The 14,670-nt window shown below is 37.3% G+C and overlaps 1 protein-coding gene across 2 annotated transcripts in view; it reads right to left on the bottom strand.

The window, feature by feature from the left end:
• Positions 1–13,508, bottom strand: part of VSIG1 (V-set and immunoglobulin domain containing 1) — a 37,832-nt gene extending 24,324 nt beyond the window's left edge. For both annotated transcript variants that reach the window (XM_047843936.1, XM_047843937.1), the window contains exon 1: positions 13,301–13,508. In XM_047843936.1, coding sequence (XP_047699892.1) covers positions 13,301–13,349 — 49 coding nt within the window. In that variant the 5' untranslated portion in view covers positions 13,350–13,508. The remainder of the gene's footprint in view (positions 1–13,300) is intronic.
• Between the last annotated feature and the right edge of the window lie 1,162 nt (positions 13,509–14,670).

Below are 14,670 nucleotides of genomic sequence, written 5' to 3'. Positions count from 1 at the left end.
TTTTTTAATGTTTATTTATTTTTGAGAGACAGAAAGAGAGAGAGTGGGGGAGGGGCAGAGAGAGAGGGAGACACAGATTCCAAAGGAGGCTCCAGGCTCCAAGCTGACAACACAGAGCCCAATGCAGGGCTCAAATCCATGAACCGTGAGATCATGACCTGAGCTGAAGTTGGACGCTTAGCCAACTGAGCCACCCAGGCACTTCTAAATTTCATTTTAAGCCACCCAGTTTCTGGCAGTTTGCTACAGGAGCTCTTGGAAACAAATGCATCTTTTATTGTTTAACTTGCTAAGAGTCTTTATCATGAATGAGTACTGAATTTTGTCAGATGCTATTTCTGTATCAATTGATATAATCATTTGCTTTTTTTCTTTAGCCTGTTGATATGATAGATTACACTGAATGACTTTGCGTGTTGAACCAGCCTTGCATACCTGAAATAAATCCCACTTGGCCATGGTGTAGAATTCTCCTTGAACATAGTAGGATTCAATCTCCTAGTATCTGGTTGATAATTTTGAGTCTAAGTTCATGAAAGAATTTGGTCTATGGTTTCTATGTATGATAGTCTATGTACTATCTTTGTCTGGTTTTGGTATCAGGGTAATATTAGCCTCATAAAATGAGTTTGAAGTGCTCCCTCCTTTTCTATATTTTGGAAGAGATTGTGTAAAATTGTTGTTAATTATCTTTTAAATATTTAGTAGAACTATCCAGTAAAAGTATCTAGGCTTGGATATTTCTTTTTCAGCACCTTTTAACTTATGAATTCAATTTCTTTAAGGGTTATAGGGATATTCAGATTATCCATTTTATATTGGGTGAGTTTTGGTAGTTTGTTTTGAGGGAATTGGTTCATTTCTTCTAAGTTGTCAAATACATGAAGGTAAATTTGTTCATTGTATCTCATTATTATATTTTTAATTACTACAGGATATGTGGTGATATACCATATTTCATTTATGACATTGGTGATTTATATCTTATCTCTTTTTTATTTTTACCAGTCTTGATAGAGGTTTGTAAATACTATTTATCAATTTTTTTCAAAGAACCAGATTTTTATTTCATTTAACAATTTTCCTATTTCAATTTCATTTACTCAGTTCTTTATTATTTCCTTTCTTCTATTTGCTCTGGGCTTATTTTACTCTTCTTCTTCTAGTTCCTTGATGTGGAAACTCCAGTTATTGACTTGACACTTTTCTTAATTTCAAATGGAAGCATTTAGTGTTAAAATTTTCTCTCTCAGCACTGCTTTAGGTGCATGTTACATATTTCCATATGTTATATTTCATTTTAATTCAGTTCTATCTATAGCCTGTAAATTTCCTTTGAGATTTCCTTTTTGGTCCATAGATCATTTAGAAGTGTGTTGTATAATTCTCAAGTATTTAGAGACGTTCTTGTCTTCCTGTTCTTGATTTCTAGTTTGATTCCATTGTGCTTAGAGAACAAGCTCTGCATGATTTCAATTCTTTTACATTTGTGGAGATTTGTTTTATGGCCAAGCATATATTCTATCTTGGTAATATTCTTCAGGTGCTTGGGGGGAAACAAATGCATTCTGCTATTGTTGGGTGGTGTTATATACAAAGAGACATACTTTAAAACACTGTAAATACTCACTAAGGTAGACTGTATTATGAGCCTTAAAACACATCTTAACATATTTAGAAGAAGAGAAATCACACAATATATGCTCCCAGACAACAATGGAATTAAAGTAGAAATAAATTAACAAAAAGTTTATTGGAAAGTCCCAAAATACATGGAGATTAAACAATACATTTTTTATTTTTTTAAACAACACACGTTTAATTTTTTTAATGTTTAGTTATTTTTGACAGAGAAAGACAGAGTGTGAGTGGGGGAGGGGCAGAGAGAGATGGAGACACAAAATCGAAGCAGGCTCCAGGCTCTGAGCTGTCAGCACAGAACCTGACACGGGGCTTGAAACCACGGACCATGAGATCATGACCTGAGCCAAAGTAGAATGCTCAACCAACTGAGCCACCCAGGTGCCCCTAAACAACACACTTTTAAATAACACATGGGTCAAAGAGGAAAGCTCAAGAGAAATTTTAAAATATTTTTAACTAATGGAAATGAAAACAACGTGTAAAAATTTTGGTATGCAACAGAAGCAGTGCTTAGAGAGACATTTGCAGCATTGAATGCGTATATTAGAAAACAAGAAAAGATTTAAAATCAATCATGTAAGCTTGCACCTTAGGAAACTAGAAAAAGAAGAAAAAATTAAATCCAAAGTAAGGAGAAGAAAAGGAAAATTAGAGCAGAAATCAATGGAATTGGAAACAGGAATTCAATACAGAAAACCAATGAAATCAAAACTGGCTATTGGAAAAGATCGATAAAATTGGTAAGACTCTAATTTGTCTAATTAAGAATAAAATAAAGAGGGGTGCCTGGGTGGCGCAGTCGGTTAAGCGTCCGACTTCAGCCAGGTCACGTTCTCGCGGTCCGTGAGTTCGAGCCCCGCGTCGGGCTCTGGGCTGATGGCTCGGAGCCTGGAGCCTGTTTCCGATTCTGTGTCTCCCTCTCTCTCTGCCCCTCCCCTGTTCATGCTCTGTCTCTCTCTGTCCCAAAAATAAATAAACGTTGAAAAAAAAAATTAAAAAAAAAAAGAATAAAATAAAGAGAAAACAAATTACTAGTATCAGAAAAGAAAGAGGGTCATGACTATAGATACCATGGACATCAAAAGGATAATAAAAAATATTAGGAATAACTCTCTGCCCACAAAGTTGATAACCTGGATAAAATGGACCAATTCCTAGAAAGACACAATCTGCTAAAACTCACACAAGAAGAAGTAGACAATTTTGGCAACCCTATATCTACTATATATCTATTAAAGAAATTGAATCAATAATTAACAACCTTCCAAATCAGAAAGCACCAGGCCCAGATGAGTTCACTGGTGAATTCTACCAAACATTTAAGGAAGAAATTTTACCAATTCTCTACAATCTCTTTCAGAAGATAGAACAGAGAGAATATTTGCTAACTCATCCTATGATGTCAACATCACCTCAATATTAAAATCAGACAAAGACATTACAAGAAAAAAAACTATAGACCAATATTTCTCATGAAAATAGATGCAAAAATCCCAACAAAATACTAGTAAATCAACTCCAACAATGTATAAAAAGAATTCCACACCATGGCCAAATGGAATTTATCTCAGGTATGCAAAACTGGCTCAAAATTTGAAAATGAATTAATGCAATCTATCACATCAACAGGTTTCTTACAATCACATGATCATATCAGCATATGCAGAAGTATCAGACAAAGTCACATGATCATATCAGCATATGCAGAAGAAGTAGACAAAGTCCAACGTCCATTTGTTTTTTTTTTCAACTTTTATTTATTTTGGGGACAGAGAGAGACAGAGCATGAACGGGGGAGGGGCAGAGAGAGAGGGAGACACAGAATCGGAAACAGGCTCCAGGCTCCGAGCCATCAGCCCAGAGCCTGACACGGGGCTCGAACTCACGGACCGCGAGATCGTGACCTGGCTGAAGTCGGACGCTTAACTGACTGCGCCACCCAGGCGCCCTAGTCCAACGTCCATTTGTGATAAAAAAAAAAAAAAAAACTCCAGGAATATAGGGGAACTTCCTCAACTTGATAAAGAACATCTACAAAAAACCTGCAGCTAACATCATCCTTAATGATGAGAAACTAGATGCTTTCCTACTAAGATCAGGAGCAAGACAAGGATGTTCCCTGTCATTACTCCTTTTCAACCTTATTCTGGAAGTTATAGCTAATGCAATAATATACAAAAAGGAAACAAAAAGTACACAGATTGTGAAGGAAATGACAAATGGCATGATTGCCTATGTAGAAAATCCAAAAGAATCAACAAAAAAACCTTCTGGAACTAATAGTGATTAAAGCAAGGTTTCACAATGCAAGGTTAATGCACAAAAGTACATTGCTTTCCTACATACCAACAATGAACAAGTGGAATTTGAAATTAAAAACACAATACCATTTATATTAGCAACCCCCCCCCAATGAAATGAAATACTTTGAGTATAAATGTAACAAAATCTGTATAAGAGCTGTAGGAGGAAAACTAGAAAACTCTGATGAAAGAAATAAAACAAAATAAATGGAGAGATATTCTATGTCTCAATAGAATAGGAAGACTCAATATTTTCAAGATGTCAGTTCCTCTCAACTCGATCTATAGAGTCAGTGTTATTCCAGTCAAAATACCAGCAAGTTAGGTGTGCCTGGGTGGCTCAGTTGATAAGGTGCCCGACTTCGACTCAGGTCATGATCTTGTGGTTCGTGGGTTCCAGCCTTGTGTTGGGCTCTGTGCTGACAGCCTGGAGCCTGCTTCAGATTCTGTGTCTCCCTCTCTTTCAGCCCCTCCCCCTGCTCGCACTTTGTCTCTGTCTCTCTCTCCCAAAAATAAATAAACATTAAATTTTTTTTCTAAATCCAGCAAGTTATTTTGTGGATATTGACAAAGTTATTCTAAAGTTTGTATGGAAAAGCAAAAGACCCGGAATAGCTAACACAATACTGAGGGAGAAGAACAAATTTGAAAGACTGACTTCCAAATTTGGAAAAACAAATTTCAAGACTTCCTGTAAAGCCATAGTAATCAAGACTGTATAGTATTGGTGAAAACAAATAGACAAATAGATCAATGGAACAGAATAGAGAGCCCTGAAATAGACCCACCTGCATATAAAAGAGTCAACTGATCTTTTTTTAAAATTTATTTACTTATTTTGAGAGAGACAGGCAACAAGAGAGAAAGGCAGAGAGAGGGAGAGATAGAGATCCCAAGCAGGCTCTCCACTGCCAGCACGGAGCAGGACGCAGGGCTCGAACTCATGAACCATGAGATCATGACCTGAGCAGAAACCAAGAGTCAGACATTTAACCTACTGAGCCACCCAGGTGCCCCCAGCTGATCTTTGACAAAGGAGCAAGGCAGTACAGTGGAGCAAAGATGATCTTTTCAACAAATGGTGCTGGAATAACTGGCTGCCTATGTACAAAAAAATGAATCGAGACTCAGATTTTATACCCTTCACAAAAATAATCTCAAAATGGATCATAGATAGAAATTAAAAAAGCAAAATATAAAAATTCTAAAACATAATATGAGAAAATCTAGATGACCTTAAGTATAGTAATGAATTTTTTAGATACAACAGCAAAAGCACAATCCATGAAAGAAATAATTGATAATCTAGACTTTATTAAAACTAAAATATTCTGCTCTGCAAAAGACACTGTCAAGAGAATGAGAAAACAAGCTACAGACTAAAAGAAACCATTTGTAAAAGACGTGTCTGATAATGGTCTGCTATCTAAAATATACAAAGAACTCTTAAAACTCAATAATAAAACAAACAACTGAATAAAAAATATCTGTATTAGGGGTGCCTGGGTGGCTCAGTCAGTTAAGTGTCCAACTTTGGCTCAGGTCATGATCTCACGGTTTGTGAGTTTAAGCCCCGCATGAGGCTTTGTGCTGACAGCCCAGAGCCTGGAGCCTGCTTCAGATTCTGTGTCTCCCTCTCTCTCTCTGCCCCTCCCCTGCTTGAGTTCTGTCTTGCTCTCTCTCAAAAATAAATAAATACATTAAAAAATATATCCGGATTAAAGACCTTAACAGACATCTCACCAAAGATGATATATAGATGGCAAATAAGCATATGAAAAGATGCTTCACATCATATGTCATCAGGGGGATGCAGGTTAAAACAATGAGATACTACCTCACACATATCGGAATGACCAAATTCCAGAACACTGACAACACCAAATGCTGGTGAAGATGTGGAGCAACAGGAACTCTCATTCATTAATGGTGGGAATGCAAAATAGTACAGGCACTTTGGAAGACAAGTTTGGTGTTTTTTTTTTACAAAACTAAACACAATCCCACCACATTATCCAGCAATTATGCTTCTTGGTATTTACCCCCCAAAAGTTTAAAATTTATACCCATGCAAAAATCTGCATGTGAATTTTTTGTAGCAACCTTATTTATAATTGCCCAAACTTTGAAGCAATCAAGATGCCCTTCAGTAGGTGAATGGATCAATAAACTGTGGTATATACAAACAATGAAATATTATTCAGTGCTAAAAAGAAGAGCTATTAAGCAATGAAGAGATATGGAGGGACATTAAATGTTTATTACTAGATGAAAAAACCAATCTGGAAAGTCTATATCCTATATGATTTCAATTTTCATATTCTGGAAAAGGCAAAACTATGGAGACAATATAAAGATCATTGGATTCAAGGGGTGAGTAGTGAGGAAAGCATAAATAGGTGGAGCACAGAGGATTTTTAGGGCAGTGAATATACTCTATGTGATATTATAATAGCACATACATGCCGTTATACATTTGTCCAAACCCATAGAAATTTTGTCTATTTTATTAGGGAACTCCTATTTAAATCTGTCATTTTAGCAGACAGTCTCTTTTATTTTGTTTTATTTATGTTTTACACACAGGTCTCAGCCTACTTTTGTGAGCTGTGGTTCTAATGCTAGTTTAATTTTTAGAATCTCTGCAGTATTGTTTTGGTCTCTTTGGTTTATCTGCTGTCACTAGGGCTTCTGTTTGTCCCTCATCCTATTGCCTGAGAGGGTGGAAGTGTTTCTCTAGGTCAGGCTGCTGGGTGTCTCTCAGTGGGGGATTGATATGGTGGGACACTCCTACTGGTACCCCTGACTGCTCCTGTGTCTCTGGGGGCAGGGGGAGTCTCAGACACACACAAAGAGCCTTCCAGAACTGAACATATGCTGTGACTTCATTCCTTTTGTCTGTTCTACCCTCCCACCTCAATATCTCTAGATGAAAGTGAGTTCTCAGGCCTAGTGAGGAAAGAAAAGGCTTCCTTTGTCTACTATTGTTAGTGTGGCTTCTGATGACTCACCCAGTGGTGTTGGGCTCACATGATGTCAAAGGAGCTTTCATTAGATCTGGTGGAAGAATAATCCTCCCTGGGCTGCCCTCTGTGGCTAGGTTGGGATCTGGAAATGCCAGAACTGGCTACCCTTCTTCTGTTGGGTAGAAAGACATAAAACACCTTGCCACTGTGTTATTTCCAGGGCTCCACACCATTTTGCTTTCTTCTTACTGTCTTTCAGAGTTCTCCCTTGGTTGTCTCTTACATTATTTCCAGGGAGGGTTTACACTTGTGTTTAGCAGAAAGAAGCAAGGAGAAGCATGATCTATGCCCTTTTATCCAGACCAGAAATTTCCCTCAAGTTTTTTTTTAAATATAATTTATTGTCAAATTGGCTAATATACAGTCTTCGTTTTGGGGGTCCCTCAAGTTTTAAGAGTGTAAAAAGGTCCTCATACCACAAAGTTTGAAAACAGTTGGCCTTCCAAAAGAGTGAGCTGCCCCTATTATTTGGAGGACCACGCAAGAGCCCCCTACCCAAAAACCTAGCCCACCACCGTACTTGAAATTCTTGGTACTATACAAGCATCTTCCAAAGGGCTATGATAAGGGACAATACTTTGGGGAATACTATAGAGGCATTGGCTCACTCGATTAACTGGTTATTACCCATTGCAAAGTCAGAGAGTATAGAAGTTCTCCAGGATGGAACAGAAGACTGTCAGATAAGAATTAGAAGAAAAGGTCAAGTTTAAGAGATGTTCTTCATGCTGCAGGGGAACTAGAGTGAGAGTTCTAGCTGCTTGCAGGGTTACAGACAAGGAGTAGGAGTAGAATGAAGATACAGAGATCATGGGAAGATCAGAGGAAATAGTACAGAAAGCCAAATCCTGGCCCCCTTCCTAATTCTGCACACCCAAAGACTTCTTTCATTTTATTTTTCATACTTAATGACAGGCAAAAGGAATCAGGGAATTGACAAACATTTTGAAAAATTAGAAGAAAAAGCACACCATTGTCCTGAGACCCCTGGTTTTCTGTACTCAATAGCCAAGTTCTCTGTCACAGCCAGGCCACCTGGTCCAGCTGCTTCTGTGCCAGAGGTTAGCTGTTTAGAGAGAGGGCAATTGATACTGTGATAAATTGAGATACGTGATTTAGGATAGACACAATGCAGCACCTTCTAACTCAATGCAGTTTCCTTCTTCCCAGTGCTCTATATCCATGCTGTCCTGGTTCTGGTCATGCCTTTCCAAAAATTAAAATTTGCATACAGAAAATAGCTACTCTTTCCAATGGAAACTTTATTGGGGAAGGCTAAGTGGCTCTCTCCTGCCCTCAAAGACCCCATTTCATTTCTCCTGGAAGTTAGACACATCTCTGGCTATGCTTAAATGATGACTTCCAAATGTCTTTAAAGTGTTCAAAATAAAAAGGACAACATGGGGATTTGGTGGCCATTAAAGTTCCCAGAAACTTTTCCCCCCAAACAGAGATTTTTCAGGTTTTATTTGGCCATGATTTTCGCCATCATTTTTGTATTCTAGTTTGGGTCTCAATATCTGTTATGGGATGGGCTCATGGTGGGAGCTTATGACAACGTAAGCACGCTGCTCCCGCCCCCTCCCCCCACCCCCCCCCACCCCCGCCCCAAACCTTTTAAAAGCTGCTCTCGGTATAAGTGCTTGAAGGCAGAGTAAGCATTAATTCTCACACAAGGCAAGCCATGGAAGAGGCCATGGTGCCTACCGACAAATACACAAATAGAGCCTATTTTGTGCCACATATAGTGCTAACCACTGGGGAAGCAATAATGAACAAGACAGACACAATCTCTGCCTTCCCTATCAACACAGTGGGAAGTCATTTTGAGCACAGACCAGAATGAGGACAAACGAAAATCAAGGATTGGGGAACTATAAACGTGATTTAAACATTTTCAACATTTTTTAAAATAGGAGACATAAAAATGCCCAAAGAAGTTGAGATCTGTAGAAGCTCAACAATATCACCATAGAATAAGAATGGCAACCTCCAAATCTAGTGTGAGACAGTATTTTCTAGGACTACAACACAGTGTCCTGTAAATAAGTAACAGTTGGCAAGACAATACTTCCAGACCATTTTATTGCCCAGATTCCCAATACTCAGCACCATAATCAATCCTTAAATTGTAAAGAAAAGATGGTGCTCAGAAATTGTCCATCCCTAATACAGCAACAATACACTTCAGAGCCAAAAGCTACATATTTACAGATGAACTTAAAAAAAAAATGTCCCATGAGTCTGGGTGGCTCAGTCGGTTGAGTGTCCCACTCTTGATTTCAGCTCAGGTCACGATCCCAGGGTCTTGGAGCCCCAAGTCATGCTCCATGGAGCTTGCTCAAGATTTTCTCTCTCTCCCTCTGCCCCTCCCCCACTCATGTTTTTTCTCTCTCTCTCTCTTTCAAAAAAATTTAAAAATATATATGTACAAGATATGTCACATGTTTCCATTACCATACATTACTTAAACCTTTGAGATCATTCTCTAGCCCATTCAATAAAATTTCCTGTAAACTGAAAGTGATTCTGTGAGAAGCAGATAAAAATAAAAGTTCCCTTCCTTTGGATAAATTTACTCTACTTTGGGAAATTATTTTAAAACTGAAAAAGTCAGGGAAAAAATCTCTATATTAACAAGACTGTGAATAAATAGCAACATGAAGATTAGTACCTGATTTAAACAAAACTCAGAACTGCAATTCCCCTCACTACCCTGGTTGGATTAAAAAGCAAAACAAGGGATGCGAACTCTTGATTTCGGCTCAGGTCGGGATCTCACGGTTGGTGAGTTCAAGTCCCACGTCAGGCCCTACACTGACAGCACAGAGTCTTCTTGGGATTCTCTCTCTCTCAAAATGAATAAATAAACATTTTTAAAAAATAAATAAAAATCAAAACAAGCAACACGTATGTGGTTGAAATATGTGTAATAGCTGTTAAAAATCAGTGCTTATTATTTAAAAAAGCTAATCCAAAGTGTATGCTTTTTACTTAAATTAACCAATGTTTTTAAGAGATTTTTTTAGTGCCTCATGTTTTGGTCGTGGTTTTTCACTCCAGTACTTAATGCCTACAACATGGCAGGCACTTTGCTTATAGGGAATTATTCTTTTAATATACCACAGCAAAAATATTCCTTTAAATAACCATATTCAACATGAGGCATTTGCAGTGATTTAATTTTCAGCAACTTCACATATAATTGCCTCATTTTTGACTTATAACCAAATTATCACTTACTTTTTGGATTTGACTGTGAAACCGAAGTTCAATTATATTACTGCTGTAAAATGCATAGCACATACCTCCAGAAAATGAAAACATTAACATATCTTCTTAAAAGGTGACTAATATATATTACAAGTATCTGAAATGATATGGGTGAACTTTTTTCAGAAGACGTTTTTTATGAAAATGATTTTCCTGCAATGGAATTTAACCTAAGACTTCCTAAGAAATCGTAAGAAAGATTTTGATTAAATCAAATTTTAATGGAGTGTAATTGACATATAACATTATACAGAAAGATTCTGATTAAAATCTGTCTTGCTTAGTTGTGCAGAAAACTTATTTTAAATATGTATGTGAAAATTATTTCTGAATGCTTGAGGTTTGAGAAGTTAATTCATTCTTTTATTTTTCCAGCTTTACTGACATATAATTGACATATAATAATGTGTAAGTGTAAGGTGTACAATGTGTTGATTTGATACACTTCTATATTGTGAAATGATTACCACCATAGTGTTACCTAACACCTCCATCACATCACATAATTACCATTTCTTTTTTTGTGGTGAGAACATTTAAGATCTGCTCCCTTAGCAAGTCTCAAGTATATATCCAGTATTATTAACTTGAGTCACCACGCTGTACATTAGATCCCCCAGAACTTATTCATCTTCTAACTGGAAATTTGTAACTTTTGACAAACACCCCCCAGCTCCTGGTAGCCATCATTCTACTCTGTTTCTATGAGTTTGGATTTTGTAGATTCCACTTATAAGTGATACTCTACAGTATTTGTCTTTCTCTGTCTGACTTATTTCACTTAGCAGAATGCTCTCAAGGTCCATCCATGTTGTTCCAAATGGCAGCATTTCAGATGATTCATTCTTCCAACAAACATTTACTATGAGCCCACTATGTGCCAGGCACCAGGCTTGACACCAAAAAACGGGACATTCTTTCTGCCCAAGAAATAAGTCCAGGTAGCACATCAAATTTCACATTGATAAAAACAGTATCAATCATTTCACAGCCACATCTGGATCAACTGAGGGGCACTATCAATGACAAGTACAAATTACTGAAATCTCCCTCTCTCAGACTTCTATACGTATGTAAGCACAGGAAGCAATATATTATACCATATTTCCATTCCATCTGCTAGACTGACACCATCATATTTTGCTATGGGCCAGCTAGATTATCTGTGTACAGATATGCAGTATACACTATATGCCAGCAAAACCAGTTATGTAGTCATTTAAGAACAAAGGCTCTGAAGTATTTATTGGTCACTCTGATTGGGCCTTGTTCTAAAAGTCACAATCAAATAAAACCTTAACATCATCCAAGTTATTTTTTAAACAATGGGAAATTGTATACAAGGTATAAACCCAATTTTGTAATGTGATATATATACTTGCAAAGGAAATATATATATATAAGAAATTATATATATATAAATTATATATATATATATATATATATATAAGAAATTCAACCAAATCTTTGAGTGGTAGAATTGTTGGTGATTTTTATTTTCTTATTTATATGTTTTCATAGTTTCAACCTTTCCACAATGACCATACACTACACTTGTAATCAGTAAATTATATATATATACACACTATTAAATTATATATATAATATATATATTACTTATATAAACTAGCTAACTAATTAACTACTATTAGTCAGTTAGCTAGTTAGTTACAGTAAAAACCATTCTTGTAACTATTCCAAAACTGCTGTCTAGTATAGGCCTGCATAAGGCCTCGCACAAGGAAATAGCTATTGACTACATGTGTGATTTTAGGGGGCTGGTGCAGAAGACCCAGGGATAACCAAATTAGCTAATGACTGGAAGCTCTTTAAGAAGGAACAAAGACTTTCACTGTCTAAAGTTAAGGTTTAAAATGAATATTCCTGGGGGAAGGGAAAATTGTGACATGACATAGTCCCATTAGCACAGAAGCTGAGAAAGGTGTTCTAGCTGTTCCAGCTCTGAGTCCTGGTTAAATCACAAGATAAATGCAATATTGCCTTCTGGTGATTCCATAGAACACATGTGTTTAAACATTTAGTAATGAACATCTAGAGAACTATTACTAACTACCATGTAGTTTCGAAAAGTAGCACTTTTAATTATACAACTTGTCTAATATTCTTTGTAGGAACCCCAGAAAATATGGAAATGCTGGGGAATACATGAAAATCATCTATAATCCCATCAGCCAGAGGTAATCACCATGAGCACTTTGGTATATAACCTTCTAACAATTTATTCTAGTCAAATGTGTGGATCTGCTCTTTCACTTAATATTTTATCCTGGACATTTTCTTATGTCATTAAATATGTTTAGTAAACCTCATCCTAATGACTGCCTAATACTGCCAATGGCTTAACAATATCAGCATGACTGTAAATAATATTATTGTACCTAGCTAACATCATAAAAACAGATTCAAATGTATCTGGTACTTGAGAAAATGAGCCAAGAGATTTTCTGAATTAGTGATCTCTCCTGGGTCTAACCAACATCAGGATTTTGACTTTAAAAATTATTTTCTTTTGCTCGGATCCCTAAAAACACCCATGCCATGTACAGCAATAAATCACTCGCGGATTTTCCAAAATACAGTCTTAGGCTTGGAAAACATCAACACCTAAAGAAATCTTAGAGAGTGAAGCATAGTAGGCCCTCCAAGCCCAGCTCTGCCTGTTGTAACAACGCAAGTTGATCACAGTGAGTTCCCTTAAAAGAAACACTAAACCGAAACAGAAAAAAACACAACTATCCCTAGTGCAAACTTCAGCTTATGAGTAAATTAATCTGTTCACCTTCCCAATCAAGAAAAGGAAAGCTACTGTGATTTTTCGGAGAAAATTTTTTAAATTCAGATGCTACATAAAACAATTACATTTACGACATGGCCTATATTTGCTAAGCTAGAGTTCTAACATTTATTTTATTCTGCAAACGAATCATAATTCCCTTGAAGTGCAAGAGAAGAACACATGTAAAAATTCATGATTTGAGTTTAAAAGAAAACCGTTCCCAGTCATCTTTGATGGTTTGGAGACACTTCCCTTACCTGCAAAGCAGCTTAGGATCAGACAGACCTTCCAAAATGCGAACACCATTGTGTCGAGGTTCCTTGAGCTCAGGAGAGGCCCGGTAGCTTGCCTGGGCTAGGCTGAGTGTCAAACTGGCTTCTTCAATCACACCAAGGTTTGCCAGGCTTATCTGCTGGTATCACGAAGCAAACAGCTTCTTTGGGCTTACTTATTGGGTATACTCCTTTCTCACAGCAGATGTGTGTTTCTTTGAAACACTTTTCATGGGGCGTGTTTCTTGATATATTTGCTACTGTGTTAATAATAAACCCATGTATTTAAATTCTTCAAGCTCTTTGTACACAGATTCTCTAAGTTTTATTGTTTAAAATCATACTTACTAAAAAGTTAAATTTGGGGGGACTATACAGTTGGAAGTGAACCTATGCAAATAAAAGCTGACAAGGCTAATTAATTTCAAATATTTCCATAAAAGTCTTACAGTATGGATCCACTAACCTCCTTTTACAAATTAAGTTAGTAAATTCGTGCTCTGAGATTTTCTCAGGAGACAGGGTTCACAGGAAGGACACAGGAGTTATGAAGCAAAAAGTATTCATTTCTTGTGTGAACCAACTGTGGACACATCACACTTTTTTTTGAAGACCTGGTGGTTCTCACTACCTCGGCAGTGGAATGAATAGTATGCTTTGGCCTCCCTGGTCAGAAACCCTGTAGTATTTATCCACCCACCTAACTTTGTAAAATCAGGTGAGTGAATAAACGCTTTAAGACTTCCATTGGAGGGGCTCCTGGGTTGCTTGGTGGGTTAAGCATCCAACTCTAGATTTCAGCTCAGGTCACAACCTCACGGTTCAAGAGTTCAAGCCCCACATGATCTCATGGTTCAAGAGTTCAAACCCCACACCTGGCTCTGTGCTGAATGTGTAGATCCTGCTTGGGATTCTCTCATTCCCTCTCTCTCTCTCTCTGCCCCTCCCCCACTCATGCTCGCTCTCTCTCAAAAATAAATAAACTTAAATAATAATAAAAATAATAAAGACTTTCATCGGATAAATCTGAATTTTTGCAGAATTAGGTTACTGAGTAGGTGCAATAGGGTTTCTTGGGAAAGGGAGTTTCCTAGGAGAGCATGACAGGCTGTATAGATGAGAAGCCTTCATAACAGTGTTCCTCTTGTGTTTAAATTCAGATGCAGGAAGGCCTCCTCTGGCTCTTCTTTCACAATATCTAAGTCCTGTTGTTTTTACCTGTGCAATGGCTCTCACATTTGTCCTTTCACAAATTTGCTGCTTCTACCATGGGTCAGGTAGTTAGCTCTTTACTCCTGGCCTACTGTGGCAGCTTCCTAAATGGTCTCCCTGACTCCCTCCTCCTTCATCCTGTG

The sequence above is a fragment of the Prionailurus viverrinus genome, chromosome X, assembly GCF_022837055.1.
Source record: "Prionailurus viverrinus isolate Anna chromosome X, UM_Priviv_1.0, whole genome shotgun sequence".
NCBI lineage: Eukaryota > Metazoa > Chordata > Mammalia > Carnivora > Felidae > Prionailurus > Prionailurus viverrinus.
Note: the sequence above shows the minus strand (reverse complement) of the source record. Positions and strands in the feature narration are given on the sequence as shown.